At 36.6% G+C, this 18,807-nt stretch overlaps 1 protein-coding gene across 1 annotated transcript; it reads right to left on the minus strand.

The window, feature by feature from the left end:
- Window positions 1-6,422: 6,422 nt before the first annotated feature.
- Window positions 6,423-11,851, minus strand: LOC122300825 (probable leucine-rich repeat receptor-like protein kinase At2g33170). Its single transcript, XM_043111733.1, is given in 5 exon segments — window positions 6,423-6,778; window positions 6,780-7,095; window positions 7,316-10,311; window positions 10,808-11,498; window positions 11,698-11,851. Coding segments are annotated over 3 exon segments (3,360 nt in total). The 5' UTR covers window positions 10,269-10,311; window positions 10,808-11,498; window positions 11,698-11,851; the 3' UTR covers window positions 6,423-6,687.
- Window positions 11,852-18,807: the final 6,956 nt, after the last annotated feature.

Below are 18,807 nucleotides of genomic sequence, written 5' to 3' on the forward strand. Positions count from 1 at the left end.
CTTTCCAAGATCGGGTCTTGGGGGAGCTAACAAAACTCCACGAGAAAATGGAGGAATACCGCGTCGGTCTAGAGGAGACCAAGTCGGATTGGGCCATGTGCAAGCGGGCAGTGGCCAATGGGGGCGCCATCGAAGCTGGAATGATGGCGATACCAAGGGTGGATATCCCCAAACCAAAAGAGTTCGATGGCAAGCGGGATGCCAAAGAACTGGACAACTACATGTGACACATGGAGCGCTACTTTGAAGCTTTGAACATGCAAGATGAGCATGTCAAGGTACGTACTGCCTCTCTCTACCTTACTAATCTTACTGGTACTTGGTGGCTTCGTAAGCATAGTGAGATAGAGAAGGGTACTTGCACTATTGACTCTTAGGAAGAGTTCGAGCGTGAACTCAAGCGGCAATTCTATCCTGAGAATGTGGCTATCAATGCGCGGAAGAGAATGAAGGAGTTGAAGCACACCTCTTATATCCAACTATGTTGAGGAATTTTCTACCCTCATGCTTCAAATCACAAACATGAGTGAAGAAGATCTCCTCTTCAACTTCATCGATGGTTTCAAGTCTTGGGTGGCTCAAAAACTCAAGCGTCGTGGAGTCAAAGACATCTCCACCGCCCTAACAGTGGCAGAAACCTTAGAAGAATTTGAGTATTATAAAAGTGACAACTCTTCAAAGCCCAAGTCTTCAAAGGATAATCACAGTAAGGGTGGGGGAGCGAAGGGGTTCAAGCCCCCATAGTACAAAGATCGAAGAGACAAGCCTTCAACATCAAAAGAGGGCAAGAAGGACTACTCTAAAGACAAGAAGCCAAAAGATGCTTGCTTCCTATATGACGGACCACATTGGGCTAGAGATTGTCCTAAGAGGAAGGCCCTCAATGCTATGTTGGAAGAAAATGAAGTTCAAGAGAAGTCGCACTTGGGGTGTCTACAACTTCTCAACTCCCTCAAGGTAAGCACGAAGCCAACCACTAATGATGGATCTTTGATGTTTGTAGAGGTACTCGTTAATTGGAAGAAGAGTCATGCCATGATCGACTCAGGAGCTTCTTACAACTTCATTAAGAAGGAAGAGGCCACACGACTAGGGATTCCTCTCAAGAAGGGTCAAGGATGGCTGAAAGCCGTGAATTCCGAGGCCAAACCCCTTGATGGTATAGCTCACGGGGTGGAGCTACAACTTGGCACTTGGAAAGGTACGGTGGATTTCTCTGTCGCTCCAATGGATGATTTTAACATTGTGTTGGGAATGGAGTTCTTAAGACAGTTCAATGTAGTGTCACTTCCCCACTACAACTCGGTGTGTATCTTAGAGGGCGGTTCATGAATGATACCCACCGTGTCCAAGCCAAACACCACCCAACTTCTATCTACCATGCAATTCAAGAAAGGGTGGAAGAAGGGCGAGGTGTCTTACTTGGCTTCTATGGAGGAAGATGAAGTGAAGATTTCCTCCCCTCCACCCAAGGAAATCCAAAGAGTCCTTAGGGACTATGAGGATGTCATGCCTCCAGAGTTGCCCAAGCAACTATCACCTAGGAGAGAGGTGGACCATTAGATTGAGTTGGAACCCGGTGCCAAAAAACCATCCGCTAAAGCACCTTATCGCATGTCGCCTCCAAAGCTTGAGGAACTAAGGAGGCAACTTAAGGAGCTACTTGATGCCGGATTCATCTAACCCTCCAAGGCACCATATGGGGCACCCGTGTTGTTCCAAAAGAAACATGATGGGTCTTTGCGGCTGTGCATCGACTATCGGGCTCTAAATAAGGTAACCATAAAAAACAAGTACCTCATTCCTTTGATTGCTGATTTGTTTGATCAATTGGGCCATGCGAAGTACTTCTCTAAACTTGATTTAAGATTGGGGTACTATCAAGTGAGGATTGCAGAAGGAGATGAACCGAAGACAACTTGTGTAACTCGCTATGGGGCATACGAGTTCCTAGTGATGCCCTTTGGCCTCACAAATGCTCCAGCCACCTTCTGTACACTCATGAACAAGATCTTCCACTCCTATCTTGACCAATTTGTGGTGGTCTATCTAGACGATATTGTCATCTATAGTTCTACCCTTGAGGAACATGTGGAGCATTTAAGGGTTGTTTTCCGTGTCTTAAGGAAAAAATAGCTCTATGTCAAGAAAGAGAAGTGCTCATTTGCACTAACCGAAGTACATTTCCTTGGCCATAAAATCCAAGGTGGAAAACTCAGCATGGAAGAAGGGAAAGTTAAAGCCATTGAGAAGTGGGATCCTCTCACTAAGGTTACCGAGTTTCGATCATTCCTTGGGCTTGTCAACTACTATAGGAGATTTATAAAGGGATACTCTACAAGAGCATCCCCCTTCACCGACTTGCTCAAGAAGAATAGGACATGAGAGTGGTCATCAAGGTATCAGGAAGTTTTTGACGATCTGAAAACAGCCATCACGGAGGAACTGGTCTTAGCCCTACCAGATTGTACCAAGTCTTTTGAGGTACAATCAGATGCATCAGATTTTGCTATAGGGGGAGTTCTCATGCAAGAGGGACATCCCATTGCATATGAGAGTCGCAAACTCAATGAGACTGAAAGGCGTTACACTGTGCAAGAAAAGGAAATGACAGCCATCATTCACTGCCTCAGAGTTTGGCGACACTATCTACTTGGCTCCCATTTTGTGGTCAAGACAGATAATATTGCCACTAGTTACTTCCAAAGTCAGAAGAAACTAAACCCAAAGCAAGCTAGGTGGCAAGACTTTTTGGCAGAATTCGACTTTGTCTTGGAGTACAAACCCGGGAAGGCCAACCTTGTTGCTGATGCACTAAGTAGAAATGGTGAACTTTCTGCTATCACTCAAACTCAAGGGGAGCTACTTGATATAATCCGTGAAGGCATGGAGCATGATCCCTTAGCCAAGAACTTGGTAAACATGGCTAAGGAGGGGAAAACCAAAAGGTTCTCGGTAGAGGACGGTCTTCTCTACACCATAAGGCGGCGAATTTATGTTCTAAAGTGGAGAAACCTACGGAGGAACCTTATCAAGGAATACCACGATTCCTTGTGGGCTGGACATCTGAGCCAACGACGTACTCGAGCTTTGTTGAAAGCTTCCTACTATTGGCCTCAATTGAGAGATGAGGTGGAACTCTACGTGAAGACTTGTCTTGTGTGTCAACAAGACAAGGTGGAGAATCGAAGTCCTGCAGGATTATTAGAACCACTACCCATTCCTTCTCATCCATGGGAAAGTGTGAGCATGGATTTCATAGTGGCTCTACCTAAATCCGAAGGATGCGGTACTATCATTGTGGTGGTAGACCGATTTTCCAAGTATGCCATCTTCATAGCGGCCCCTAAGGATTGCTCAGCTGAAGAAACTGCAAAGTTATTCTTCAAGCATGTGGTGAAATATTGGGGCTTACCACAGAGCATCATTAGTGATCGAGACCCTCGTTTCATAGGAAAGTTCTGGTCAGGACTATTCAAGCTTATGGGGTATGCCCTACATTTATCTACCAGTTTTCGCCCTCAGACAAATGGGCAAACTGAGAGGGTGAATGCCTTGTTGGAGTTATACTTGAGGCACTTTGTAAGTGCCAACCAATCCGATTGGGCTAAGTTATTGGATATCGTTCAATTCTCCTATAATTTGCAAAGGAGCGAATCTACAAACAAAAGCCCATTTGAGATTGTAATGGAACAGCAACCACTTACTCCCCAGTCATTGGAGACAAGCTATGCGGGGAATTGTCCAACTGTCTTCAAGGTTGCTAAGTCTTGGAACGAACAATTGGATGTGACCCGCTCCTATTTAGACAAAGCAACCAAGAAGATGAAAAAGTGGGCTGATCAGAAAAGGAGGCATGTGGAATATCGTATAGGCGACTTGGTGTTAGTAAAGATCTTGTCGAGCCAACACAAGTTCACAAGAAAGCTACACAAGGGGCTTGTACGACGTTATGAGGAACCATTCCCAATCATCAAGAAAATAGGAAATGTCTCCTACAAGCTAGACTTACCCTCCAAGTTCAAGTTTCATCCAGTCTTCCATGTCAGCTGTTTGAAGTCTTACCATGGTGATGAAAATGAGCCAACACGAGAAGAGTCTAAGCGTGCACCATTGGGCATAACTACCACTTTCGACAAAGAAGTAGAAGAAATCTTGGCGGACCGTGTCATCAGGCGAAAGAGTCATAAGCCACGCTAAGAATACTTGATCAAGTGGAAGGGATTGCTCGAAAGTAAGACAACTTGGGAACCAAAAGAGTCATTGTGGCAGTTTGAAGATCACATCCGAAGGTTCCATGAAAATACTGCACCGAGAACGTCGCGAAGCAAGGTGGGGGAGAATGTCACCACCTAGATTTTTCTAGAGAATTTCCTAACCTTCTAGAGTCTCCTAGTCCTTTGTAATCTTGTAGAATTGTATGGAGTATTCTAAAATGGTGTAGAACCCCTTAGGGAAGGGCTTTATAGACAATTCTAGAGTAGTGATCTAGAAAGTTCTTTACCCTTGGATTGGTGACAAGTGTCACAATCCTAACCATTCTTTGTACCAAGAGTTCCCTATAAATAGAGGGATTCTCATTTGTGTAAATCACCAAGCAATAAGATAAACAAGTTCTCTAGAGCTTCTCTCTCTATCTTCTCTCTCTAGTTTTGTTCTCTATTGACTTGAGTCATTTAAAAGGCTTACTTAGGAGCTTTGTGGAAAGAAAACCTCCTAAGGCCGCACGGGACATGTGAAGAAATTCTAAATCCATGACAATAGGCTATTGATTTGGGTTTTCGGGCTTTTGTTCAGCTTGACATATAGGGGTCCCACGTCCGAGGGATGGTCTTCTTCTTCTTTTTTTTTTTTTACCAATTTATTACTTCTTCTAAAAAATATTTAATTGTTTACAGATTTTTCAAAGTTTTATTTCCCATTTTTATAAATTTTATTGATTTATATTATTTTTTCTTGTTTTGTTGTTAGTTTTTTTTTTTTTTCAAATTTTGGCTATTTAAAAAAAATTGTTTTCATTTTACTTTTGTTACGTTTCCAAGAGATAGATGAATGTAAGGAGAGTCTAGTCTAGTCCGGTTCAGTCTCGAGAGGTTGTATAGACCGGATCGAACCTATTCAGTATAGGATTTTTCCATTCTGGATCGGACCGAATTTCCTAAGGACTAGACTGCATTCGATTACTCCACCATGGACCCTTTTTTTTTAAAAAAAAAAAAAATCCAATGACATTTTGTTTAATACTTATATAATTATCTTGTGATATATTTAATATATATACATGTAGTATAATATTATATATATATTAATAATATGCTAATACTATTAGTCTATTAGTATATAATAAATTAGTAATAGTTATTACTTTATTTACTATAACTAAAATACACTAATACTAATACTATAACTAATAACTATATGTAATAATAATAATACTATATGTAATAAATTAGTATTAGTACATCTCTTCAAACCCTACACATTTATTAATACTCCATGTAATATTATATTAAATAATAGTAATACTCTTATTACTAATCCTTTATGTAGTTATACTAATACTTTATGTAGTTATATTAAATACTATATTACTAATACTCTACGTAATTATAGTGATTTAATACTAACATATTACATGTTAAGTTAACTATATTAATACAATTATAAATTTACACATATATGATATATTATCATTTATATTATAACTCTTATAATATGTTAATACATTAATGTATACTAGTACTATATATTATAGTTAATAGTTATACATTAAAGAATATAATAATACATTGATATTAAATATATATAGTTATAGACCTATAATGATTTAGTTATTATGAATTTATAATTAGTATAATTATATAATAGTATTAGTATTAGACTATCAGTAATTTAGTATAGCTATATTATATTAGTAATATTAGTTATGCCGAATCAGTCAGTTAGTATAACTATATTTTACATTATTAGTATTAATATAAATATTAGTATTAGTTATAGCTATATAGCCTATATTAGAATTGAGTCTTAGACTATATAATAGACTAATAATATTAGTACAACTGTATAAATATACTGTACATATAGCTATATATTAGTATTAATTATAATGATTAGTATAACTATATAAAAGTATTAATAGTAAACTATTAGTATAGATATATATATTAGTATTAGCTATATATTAGTATTAGTTATACTGTTATAGTGATTTAGTATATTATAATTTTTATATTATAATTTATACTATAACTCTTATAATATGTTTATATATTAATATATACTAGTACTATATATTATAGTTATACATTAAAGAATATAATATTACATTCATACTAAATATATATGTTATAGTATATATTTTGGAATAATCCCATCTTTTGGATTGTACACATCTTTTGGAAGTACCATACACATGAAGATAAAAAGACAATCATCTCTCAACCAATTTCATTAACTCGAGGACCTTTAAGATACATATAGAATAGTACCGCAGCTGTACACCAGAGTGATCATATTGTGGCAATTGCAAAAGGACTTACAGTATTTTGTGGGAAATATCAGTCCCCCATCAACTAAAATCAGAAGCCCAGTAATGATATTCTTTCATGAGAAATGTACAAGAGATTGTCATTTTTGCTGTCTGTGAAAATACCAGGAAGAATCAGCATCAAGAAATAATCTCAGTTAATAGATATTGGAAATGGTCACATAATTGCAGGAGGCATCAACTTTAAGCAGAAGATCATAAGTTGGAAATGGTAAAGTTCCATTCTCACTCATTAGACCCTATAAGCATTGAGACGACTTCTCGCATTGATGGTCGGTCTGAAGGAGACATACTCGTGCACATCAAAGCAATTTTTAAGACAGTAAGCATGTGAGCGACTGGACTTTTGTCTTTAAGGTTCAATCTGGGGTCAAGTATCTCAGATGTCAATGAATGATCCCGAATATACTTTCTCACCCATGAGACAAGATCACCCCCTTGATCTAGTGGCTGCACAGGGGTTTTCCCTGTCAGCAACTCCAATAGAACAACCCCATAGCTATAGACGTCGCATTTTTCTGTAACCTTCATAGTGTATGCATATTCTGCATGCACAAACATAAATATCTCGATCATTATAAATAAACTCTGAATTGTAGTATCCAAAAAACATGACTCTCAATTGTCCTATTGATGAATCAAAGATGCCCATGATGACTAGAAAAAATAACTACTATAAACACTATCTGTGAGTCTAAAATGGAGTCTGAAAACATTATCTGTGAGTCTAAAATGGAGTCTGAAAACAATTAGAAGGATGCTTACCTGGTGCAATGTACCCATATGATCCTGCAACTGCAGACATTGATTTAGATTGAGGCATGTCAACTACTTTGGCCAAACCGAAGTCACCAACATGGGCTTCGAAGCTATCATCAATTAGAATATTATTGGACTTTATATCACGGTGAATAATCCTTGGTTTGCAATCATGATGCAAATAAGAAAGACCTTCAGCTGCTCCAAGAGCAATTGTGAACCGAGTTGTCCATTCCAAACTACAATAGGCCCCATGAAGCATTTCACCCAAGCTGCCCCTAGACATGTACTCATATAGAAGCAGATTGGAACCATGATGATAGCAGAAACCATATAGCTTTACAATGTTACGATGCCTAATCTTTCCAAGAGTTGAAATCTCAGCCCGAAAACTGTTCTCAATGTTGTCCCCCTCCCTGTTAGAAGCTAGTTTCTTAACAGCAATAATCTGTCCAGAATGCATAACTGCTTTATAAACTGTTCCACAAGCTCCCTTTCCAACAGCATAACTGTCATGGAAATTTTTTGTGGCCTCGACCAGATCTTGGAAGGTGAACCCCTCTTCTGGGGGGAAATAGATGTCTGAATCTGGAAATGGAATGTCTGTATCTTGCAAGGAAGAAATTGTCACAGCTGGACGTCTCATGAAATACAAAAGAATTACAATTAGAATGAGAGAAACACCACCCACAGCAGCTGCGGTTGCTGTAATAATTTTGCCCCGAGGAGCATCAACACTTTCCAGAGATGGAACAGATGGCGTAGATAGAAGTTCACCGCAATCTACAAGAAGGCCGCCACAAAGCCCTTTGTTCCCAATGAAGCTGCTGATGGCCATGTTTTGAAGTGATCCAGAAGGTAAAGGTCCAGCAAGGTTATTGTTTGAGAAATTGCAACCCAATAAACTTGACAGATTTTTAAACGTGTCCGGAATTTCACCACTCAGTTGATTATTATTGAGGAATAGGTATTCCAGTAAATTAAGATAGCCAAGCTCTGCCGGTATTCTCCCAGTGAGATTGTTATTACTGAGATCCAGTGCAATCTGCAAGCTTGAAAGGGAGCCCAACTCAGGAGGTATTTCACCAGAGAATGAGTTTCCACCCATCTGCAACTCTGTCAAATGGGAGAGGTTTCCCAATGCCAAAGGTATATCTCCGGAGAAATTATTTTCAGATAAACTGAGAATCTCCAACTGCGAAAGGATTCCAAGCTCATTTGGTAATGCATCTATAAATCTATTGTTGCTGAGATCAAGCCGTTGAAGCATCTTGCAATTAACAATTTCCGGAGGAATCCTTCCCACAAGCAAGTTCGAGGAAATATTAAAAGTCACCAATTGAGACAGATTTCCTATTTCCTTAGGCAACTCTGATGTAAAGTAATTGTTGGCAATATGAAGCCTCTGCAACTTTTTGCAGTTCCCAACAGCTGGGGGAATTGGACCACTGAACCCGTTTTGATCCAATTCAACAGCAGAAAGGTTCACCAATTTGCACAAGTCTGATGGAAAGCTCCCAGTAAGCCTGTTTCTGACCAGACGAAGTTGCACCAAAGATTGGCAATTGATGATCCCAGTAGGGATATTTCCATATAGTTTATTGGACTCTAGATTCAACAACATCAAGTTAGAATGCTGGCAAAGATGAGGAGGTATGCTTCCTGTTAGTTGGTTGTTAGAGAAATCAACCACCCAAAGTCGGTTGTAAAGACCAAGCCCTTGAGGAATGCTACCAGTAAGAGAGTTGTCAAAAAGCTGTAACTGGGTCATGTTAGTCAAATACTGAAACCCAAATGGAATACGACCTGTGAGGTTATTGATTGAGAGGTCAACTTTTGTCAAGTTCCTCAAGCTACTGAGCTCATTTGGTATAAAACCTGTAAGCTGGTTCTGGAAAAGGTATAGTAAGCTTAGGTTTGTGATCTTACTGAACTCAGAGGGAATCTCACCGGTCAAATAGTTTTCTGAGAAATCAATTTCTAATGCCAGAGAAAGATTCCCAATCTCCCTAGGAATTGTTCCATTCAGCTTATTTCTATAGAGGTACAACATCCTCAAAGATTTGAGGTTCCCAATCTCCTTAGGTATAGATCCCACAAGAGCATTCTCATACAAAGCAAGGGTAACAAGCCTTGTACAGTTCCCAAGTTCTTTTGGGATAAACCCTGAAAGCTGATTAGACTGTAGAATCAGATCTTTCAACTTCCCGAGCATCCCAATTTCCTTTGGTATTTCCCCTCCTATTTTATTTTGGGTAAGGCCAAGTAGTTTTAAGCTCACACATCCACTTATTTCAGCTGGTATGCTACCAGAAATAGCATTTTGCCCAGCTCTAAGTGAAGTTAGATGCTTAAGATTCCCAATAGAACGAGGCAATTGGCCTGTGAGATTGTTGGTGTATGCCACCAAATCAACCAATAAAGATAAGTTTCCAATCTCCTCCGGAATAGGGCCGGATAGTTTATTGTTGCATACATTCAATTTTCTCAAATTAGACAGCAACCCCAACTCAGCAGGAAGTTGCCCCTCAAAACGATTATTATTCAAATAGAGGTATTCCAACATGGAACAGTTTCCAATCTCCCTAGGTATATCTCCAGTGAACCCATTGTCAGAAATATTAAGCACAGTTAGATGGACCAAACCACCAATGCTAGGGCTCAGGGTTTTAGAAAGGTTCATTGAATTCAACTGAAGCATGTAGACAACAGGATCATTGTCGGGAGTGCAACTCACACCAACCCATCCACATGGTGTTTGATCAGAGGGATTCCAATTTCCCAGAGAGTTTTTTTCATCATGAAGGCTATTTTTCAGCTCTAGAAGGTGCAGCCCCTCCAAATTTAACCCCTCTGCAATACAAAAAAGTACAGCAGTAACAAACAAGGACCCCACAAACCTCAATCCTCGAATGCTTCTTGAATTGGAATGCCCTGACATTTTAATAGCACCCGGCATGATAACAACTATGGCACAACTAGATAGTATGACACCTGCACTGCTGCACATACGTAACTGCTTCAGATTGCAAACCATGGTATTAAACAAAAAAACAATCACATTTCATACTTGCACGAAGGAAATTGTATTTTGAAAATGACGAGATACTCCGATAAAAAAAAAAAAAAAAGAAGGATGAATCGATCACTGGAAACTGTACCCAAAATCAGTATTCAAATAACTAAACAAACCAAAGTGGGTCCTTGAGAAATGGATCTCTCAATTCAATTCAACCACCTAAAAGAATCGAAAGACTAGCCTTAGAGAAATTAAAATACAAAAACAAAACTGTGATAAGCCCATCAACTGAAAGTACCCAACAACTAAAAAATATACAGTTAACAAACCAAATAACCATTTCCACTTTTCAGCAACCACCCAGGAATTCAATAATCAAAAGAAGCCATCTTGTTACCGAACCAATGACAAATATATCAAGCCAACAATTCTATATATTGAAAAATTCCAGCAGATATCACAGAGACCATAAAACACACCTCTCGAAGCCCGTAATCACTCATCAAAAGAGAGAAGATTGAAGCTGCAAGACCACCACTGCCAATAGACTTCTCCTTGCCATGAACAACTGAAATCCGTGTAATTCATGGATCAAAGGGCGAAAAAAGAAACCCAGTTCGCCTTTCTAGCAAATGGTGAGATCCTCGAACTATGGGCCAAGATATTGTTCCAAATGGAAAAGAAGAAGAAACAGTTATAAAAAAGGATCTGAAAAACAATCCTCCTTTCTGCCGCTTTTCAACAAGGAAGCTCAAAGTGCCATGAATCCAAGAGAGATTTTCTGTATAATACTTAATCGAAAAAGATTGCAAAGCGGAGACTTTGTGCTATAGTCACGGTTGCTGTCGTGACTCGTGAGGGATCTTGAGGTGGATTCAAAGGGACGGGCGAGAGTTATCGGTCGAAGCTCTAATGGCCGACAAGGCATGTTCTCATTTCCTCCGCAACTCGATGGCCATGGCTGAGTCTCTCTTGGAGTGGGGCTATCTGTGTACAAGTTTCTCTCCCCATTCTAGTGCTTGATAAAAGTAAAAGGAAACTGTATTTCATTTTGTAAGAACCTCGGGATTTTGCTGATTGGGACGGCTACTGGGTTGGGTAGGTAAGCACTGCAATTTGTTCCTCTAGTTTTGCAGAGTCCTCTGCCCTGCTCTCTAATCTTCCTGCAAACTTATCCATGAATAAATATCATTTTTTTTTCGTCTGTATAATTAAAAGGAACTAACATATTAATTTATTCTCCTTTGAAAAAAAACCCATCATGTAGATTATCAAAAAAAAAAATTCAACAACAGAGGAATCTGAGAATCTAACGTGCGAGCGCCAAGTTTAAGTGGAAAAGAGAAAACGAAAACCCAGATGGATTTACCTCAGTCATCCAAAGTTAGATATGACAACTATTCACCTTCAATGGGTAGAATTTGAGGTGTTAACTTGTCTATCAGACTGTCAGGTCAGTTCGTATCCTTTTTATACTCCGCATATTTTGTTCCCCGTGTGCTTGATTTTTTTTTTCATATTTTATTCCTCGTGTGCATGATTTTTTTTATAATTTTATATTAAGAAGAACAGAAGTTATTATCAAATAAATAAGTAATTTCTCTTTTTTTTACAACAAAAAATGGAGTTTGGTTGACCAAAAAAATATATTTTTTTTTAAACTTTCCTTGAATCTTGAAAATGAAAATGACTTAGAGAGATAAAAACGACATGATTCCAAACTCCGATCAACGTTAGGGAACTCAGATGGAAGGAAGTGGGGCATTAAGATCAAAGACATGGCCCACCAATCTAATTTTCTAAGAGTGCACCGCTCATTTAAATAAAAAATAAAAAATATCAATACACCGCTGCTCAGAGTGCACCATGTTGTTCAGAGTGTACTGTTTATTTTGATTGTATGTATATTTTTTTAAAATTTTTTTAAATATATTCAAATATTTTTAAAAAATAAAAAAATATTAATACACTTAAAATCATTTCTTTAATCACTCAGTCAAAAAAAATAAAAAATAAAATTTTTGCTATCAGCAGTCACTTTGAGGCAACATCGAAAGAGAGCGCACAAGCATTTTCCATTTTCTAAACCTGTGAGTACTGTAGGAGGGGTGGGGTCATGAAAGCTCCCCAAGCTGTGCAGCCACTTGCCTTTATGCCCCTATTGGACGGTCCACGTTTGGGGAGGAGATGGGTCGGGCAACAAATGATGCAATCTTTGGAAAGGGTAAGAACTGGCGAGGGTCCCACCTTGAAGATTGTGGAAATTTAGGAGCAGGAAAATGTGGAAATCCGCTGGTTGGAGGGCACATCCTTGGACTGTACAGCTGTGCTCGTTTGAACTGTGAACTGAACACAATTTTTTTCCATCCTTTTTGCTTTTCTTTTCCGGGTTGGCTCATCTCCACTACCGAAAAAACATCATTTTCCATGGCCTAGGTGTCTTTGGATATTCATCCATGCATTTTAGTAATCCTGTGGACTAAAACAACTTCCAATTCTTGTTCTTCTCCCAAGTATCACCACTCACGACTGCACACCTCGTTTTTCAGCTTTTTGTTTATGATACGCCTAGAAAAAATTATCCATCTTGATCTTACCTTATTTTATATTTTTTCAAAGATATAAAGTGATAACCTAACATTTGAGTTTTTAGAGAAAAGATTTGTTATTCTTTCGTCTTATCTTGATGTAATATTAAATTATTGATATATATGTAAGTCAAAATACTTGTTTTAATTATTTTGCATTCATGTTTGTAGGTAATATATAGATAAAAATTTATATTTTAAATTAAATTATGTCATGTAGATAATATGTGATATAAAAGCTTTCAAATATAATTATTTATATACATATATAATTAAAATACTTGCAATTTACATTTTTTGAGTCTATATGAGACTTTGATATTCTTAAACAAGAAAGATTTCAGATAATTTGCATGATATACAATAAGAAAAATTTTAAATATAAGTTCATACACCATATATTATATTTTTTTCTTTTACTAAATGTTTGATATATGGATAATGAGTAAAAGAATTTAATTAATTTTAAAAAATAAATTAAAAAAATTAAAAATTATGATGTATGAGCTTACGTGTTGGAAAACTCATATAATAATAGGATTCATTTTAAAGTAAAGAAGTAACAACTTGATTTGATCCCACGCTTCTATTTATGGGTTGGAGTGCAAACACTGACCGTTTAATAGCTTAATATTAATTAATTAGCTTTGATTAAGAAGTAGATCTGCCATGCTTGAGTACGGTCCAGATTTTTTAAATTCATTCAAATTTATAATCATTTTCTTTAATGTTTAATCTTTAATCCTTATCTCTATTTCATGATAGATATTTGGACCTAGAATTTCCAAGAATTTAGCTTAAAATTTTATAGGATATATTTCAGTTGAAAAATGAATAGATAATATTATTTTAAGTAAAAATATAAAATTGAAACAAAAAAAAAAGTAAAAATATAAATGAATTAATTTTTATTAAACTTTTAATATTGTCCATTCACTTTTAAACAAGATGTATCGGGTAATTTTAGCAGAACGCAACCCATGCCCACAGTCTTGTTGTGTTTTGTTGGTCTCCCAAGTCGTTCTATTTTACAGTGATATTACAGCAACATTTATTCTATGACCTTGCTGTTAAAACTCACAAATTTAGGTGTTTAATTAGAATCGGATTTCAAATTATTCAAAGAAAATAAGTATTTGTTTTTTTTACCGGATTTCATTTCTTAAAAAGCCTTAATTAGGCCACAATTATTTTATGGGCGGTGCTATTAGGCACGCCCAGCAATCCTACTAGTACAAATTTTATTTTTTATTTATATTTATTTTTATATATTTTTAATATATTTAAATAAAAAAATAAAAATATATATATCAATACACTAAAAGTCACTTTTTTAATTATTAAATAAATAAATAAATACACAAGCGATAAAAAAGAAGAAACAAACTCACAAAACATACTAATATTTTTATTATTTTATATAGATTTTTTATTTTTTTAAATGGGACCCACACTCGCAAAACCTCAAACACATCATTGAGCTAGAAATTAGAATGTCCAATTAAAAGGACCCACAAACCTAAAACTTCCCGATAATTGTTGAATATAATTATTTTTGATATTATTATTATTATTATTATTATTTTATCTAATTATTGTCCTGTACAGTCCTGGTTGCTTACCCAATTTGGGTAATTAAAGTCAATTTGCAAATAGAAAAGAAAGAAGTTGGGGGGTGGCATGATTCATGATTGCCAAACCTGACTGCAGCCTCCATGGTGGGCTCTTTTAATCCTTCTTCTTCTTTTCATGCGTTGCTAATTAACTTTAGTTGGCATCCCTTGACAAACAAAACCTAATTGAGATGTTAGTCTATTAGGGGTGTCCACCGATAGTTTTGGCGTTAGTTTTAGTGCCAAATTGAGACTCTATCGACATCTATTAAGAAAATTCAATATTGGCCGAAACTAGTCAATTAGAGAGAAAAAATCGAGATTATCCATCTCGAAGCAGTGCAGTCAGATTCTTTGATTTGCTGTTGGCGTCTCTATGATAGAGAAGGGATGTCGCTTCCATTGTCAAGTGAGAGTAGAATGCTTAGGGTTTAGGGTTGCAGAGGAAATAGTTTCTACGCGAGGAAGACGAAGAAGATGGGGGTTAATTAAACTTAATTCAAAACAGTGTCAAAACGGCGCCGTTTTATATACATATATTAAAAAAATTTTTTGAAAGGATTGCCCGGTTCAGTGATTTCTTAGGGGTTCAAACTGGTGCCAAACTGCTGACATTGGTTGGTTTTCCCTCAAATTCTCTCACCCATCGATTGGTTCCTTGCCAATTATGGCTGGTTTTGTGCTTCGGCGGCTTGTCTACTAGGTTCCTAACTGGTTCCTGTGGTTCCTGTACACCCTTAAAGCATTACATAATATTCTTACAAATAAAATTAGAAAATATAGTTATTTCACAAAAAAAAAAAAAAACTTTAAATCAAATCATATCACGTCAATAGTGTGAAAAGTATATTTTTTACACCGACTTATAAATAAGACAACTCCATCTATTTCGTATTCTCAAGTATGGTCGAGAAGATTTGAAAGAGTAGACAATCATGTCATGTCAAAAGCATGGAAAGTATATTCTCTATGCCGACTTGTAAATATATAATCTTTTAACAATTTTAGGTAGAGAAATATTTTAATTATAAAAAGATTGTATAAAAGTAAATTTATAAATTAATATAGTTTGATGCAGTATGTCAGATTATAAATTTATTTTTATTATAAAATAAATCTAACAAATCATATAAAATTACGTCAGTTTATGAGTATAGTTTTGTATAATATTATGTATGTGATAATTTTCTTTTAAAAGTATGACCGCGAAAGTTTGAAAGAGTAGGCATAATGGAGGTTGGAACCAGTTAGGTTAGACCAACAAGGCAGGCCACCTCATGCATTAATTTTTCTTACTATATCGTTGTTCACATTCATTGTTTTCCTGTGATTTTAATATCTCATGATACTGGGACCAGGTGCGCAACATGTATATAGGTATCAACCTAGGTCCTAGGCCGACAAAATACAGCTTAATTGTTCACGGACAACTTACCGTTGAGATTTCTTTTTATTTTTTAATTAAAAATATAGAAGAAAATGTTGGGCTCTCTCTGAGTGAGAGAAAAAAAAGGTATGGACTTTGAATTGAGCCTAAGATAAAGATGTTAGCCCAACACTAAACATAGACTAATTAACCTCAACCAACAATCTAGAGATCATCAGCAGCATATTCACTTGTTTCCTAAGAATATCCAAAAAAAATTATGAAAACAAAGAGATTTTTCTTCGGATGGGAGTTATAAATCTTTTGACATATTGAGCCCGATCACCCCCTAAGTCACAAAACACATGAGAATTGCGAGTCACGACCGCACTTTTTTCAATGGAAAATTTTAGTATGCTTCTTTATTTTGACTGTTCATATGTTTAATTTTTCTTCTTTATTCAATGTTTAAAGAAGTGACTTTTTAGTGTATTGATATATTTTTTATTTTTTAAAATATTTAAATATAATAAAAAAATAAAAAGTGAAATTTATAGTATTAGTGGACACACCCAACAGTCAAAGCTAAGCGACAAACTAGCACTACCATTTTCCAGTAGTCAATTTGTGTCATGATTAAAATACATAAAGTGTACCAATTTTAGGTGATAACTTTGAAGATCATCCTTATGGATGTATAGAGCTACAAAAAGAAAAATAAATAAATAAATAAAAACGTACAACTCAAACCATTGTTTATGACCTTTGAAGATCTCTACTTGCGGCTCTTTTTTAGGGCCTCGATTCAAACTAGTTCGGATCAATAAATTCAATACTTTTATTATTATTATTTTGAATGAAAGGATGAACTTCTTGAAACTCTTTGATTCTGAATTATTTAGAGGAGTATTGATTTGCTGAAGCATTATTACTTTGAAAACATGCCATGAGAGGGGAGTCAGAGGCTGAGGCTGAGGCATCAAATTAGGCAGAAGGCACTGCTGTTTGAGGAACAAGTTGGAAGAGATCGTTGACAAAATACGCGCAATCGAGAAGGTTTCATCGATTACCAAAATGAAAGCTATAACGTAAAGTTACAAACAAAGACTGTGACAGCATGCAGATACCACCTTCACCAAAGGGGGAAACAGACAAAATAAACACAGTTTTTTTCTTTTTTCCATTAAGGTTTGCGCACAAAGTAGGAGAGCCCTTGGTGGAATTGTACAAATGACACTGTACGTGAAATTGGGGTTCATAATATTGTCTTCCACTCTCATGCAATAATGCAAGCCAAGTCTTTTGTTTGCAGCCCTTGAACTATCAAGTGGTTCTGTTCATAGAGTCTTATCACTTTGACATCACGAGTATCAATACATGAGATTAAAATAGTTTAACATTAAGGACGTGCATGGCTTGATCTTTCAGGAAAGGTCGAGTATCCCTTATTATTCACTTCACTAATGGATATCTTCAAGCACTTAACTTTTTTTTTTGGAAGGGGGGTAGTTGTTGTGAACATGCACCCCCATTGTCAAATGAGGACTAATAAAAATCATCTTCAGTTGTTTGATCCAATTAGATAGTTTACTTTTAAAAAGCAATAGACATATTACGAGGAATTGCTGTTTATGTAAGATTTTCTAGCAGTATAAACTTATATGAATGTCTATCTCTTTTGGTATTATATAGACATTCGGAGATGATCTCAATGGAATGAAAGTGTCCATTTACTTTTTTTTTTTTTTTCTCACAAAAAAGTGGGGAGGGGTGGGTTGTGTAGCTTCTTCCTCTGGATGTGACCATAACAGCCCTTACTCATTGTGACATATTCGGATTGAGCCATAGCTACTGATCCCGTGAGGGGCAGCATCAAAAGCCCCTAAAACTTTGGTTTGCAAGTTTTACTAAAGTAGGCCATTTTGAACTCGTGACCTTGAACAAGAGAGGAAAGAACGATTCCCTAGTCTTTGTCAACTAGACTACCACTTTGATGGTAAGTGCCCATTTACTTATCTCCCCCCAACTACCATGCTAGCTAGCAGGGCTACCTCCAACACATGACATGAAAGAAAGTGGAATACACATATAACGTTGACATAGCACAGACCAGCCTGTCTAGAAAGGAACCCCCAACTTTTGTGCATGGGACTGAGCCAGTTGGGAAAAGTAGACAAAGCATGAATCCACTTCACAATGTTGGCCAATGAATATGCCACCCCTTTACCTAAAATAAAAAATAAAAAAATCAAAGTACAAGATGCCCTCGCCAATGAACAAGATTTCCTTTAACTTCACCAAACCAATATAACCAGCTCACTAATTTTAAGGTGTGGAAACGAAACATCCTCCAATTCTAAACCAACAGAAGTAAGCATGACAGTCCACAGAGAGAGAGAGTTATGTAGCATGTCCTTCCCTACGTTAATGAATGCGTGTCTGGCCCTTTGGTCACACAACGAGTATAACATGGCATCTGCATAATTATTTCTCCATGAAAAACCCATGCATGCGAGCTTCTTCTACCTTGTGACTCAGAAAAGGAAATGATATTGCATTAAATTAATGCATCGATAGCTTATTCTGCATGCCCTGTCCCGGTTATTCTAGACTCGTAGAAAAGGGTTTTCCTGTCAAAGGTTCCTCCTATTTCAATTCCTTTGTTTAAAGTAAGGGTAAATTTGTACTCCCAAATGTTACAGATGTGAAAATTACATCTTATTTCTATGCAAGTTTAAGTTTCTCTTTATTAATTCTCTCTTTATGTTCAACATTTCTCTAAATCGACTACTACAGGAACAAGGCGGTTTAGGTACTGCAAATTTTTTTTTTTTGATCGGTAGGTTCTGGAAATTAGGAGGGATGAAAGGCAAAGATCACAAATTAACTTAAAAATTGGGTTGGTCCGGCAA

This window comes from Carya illinoinensis, chromosome 2, assembly GCF_018687715.1.
Source record: "Carya illinoinensis cultivar Pawnee chromosome 2, C.illinoinensisPawnee_v1, whole genome shotgun sequence".
NCBI classification, from domain to species: domain Eukaryota; kingdom Viridiplantae; phylum Streptophyta; class Magnoliopsida; order Fagales; family Juglandaceae; genus Carya; species Carya illinoinensis.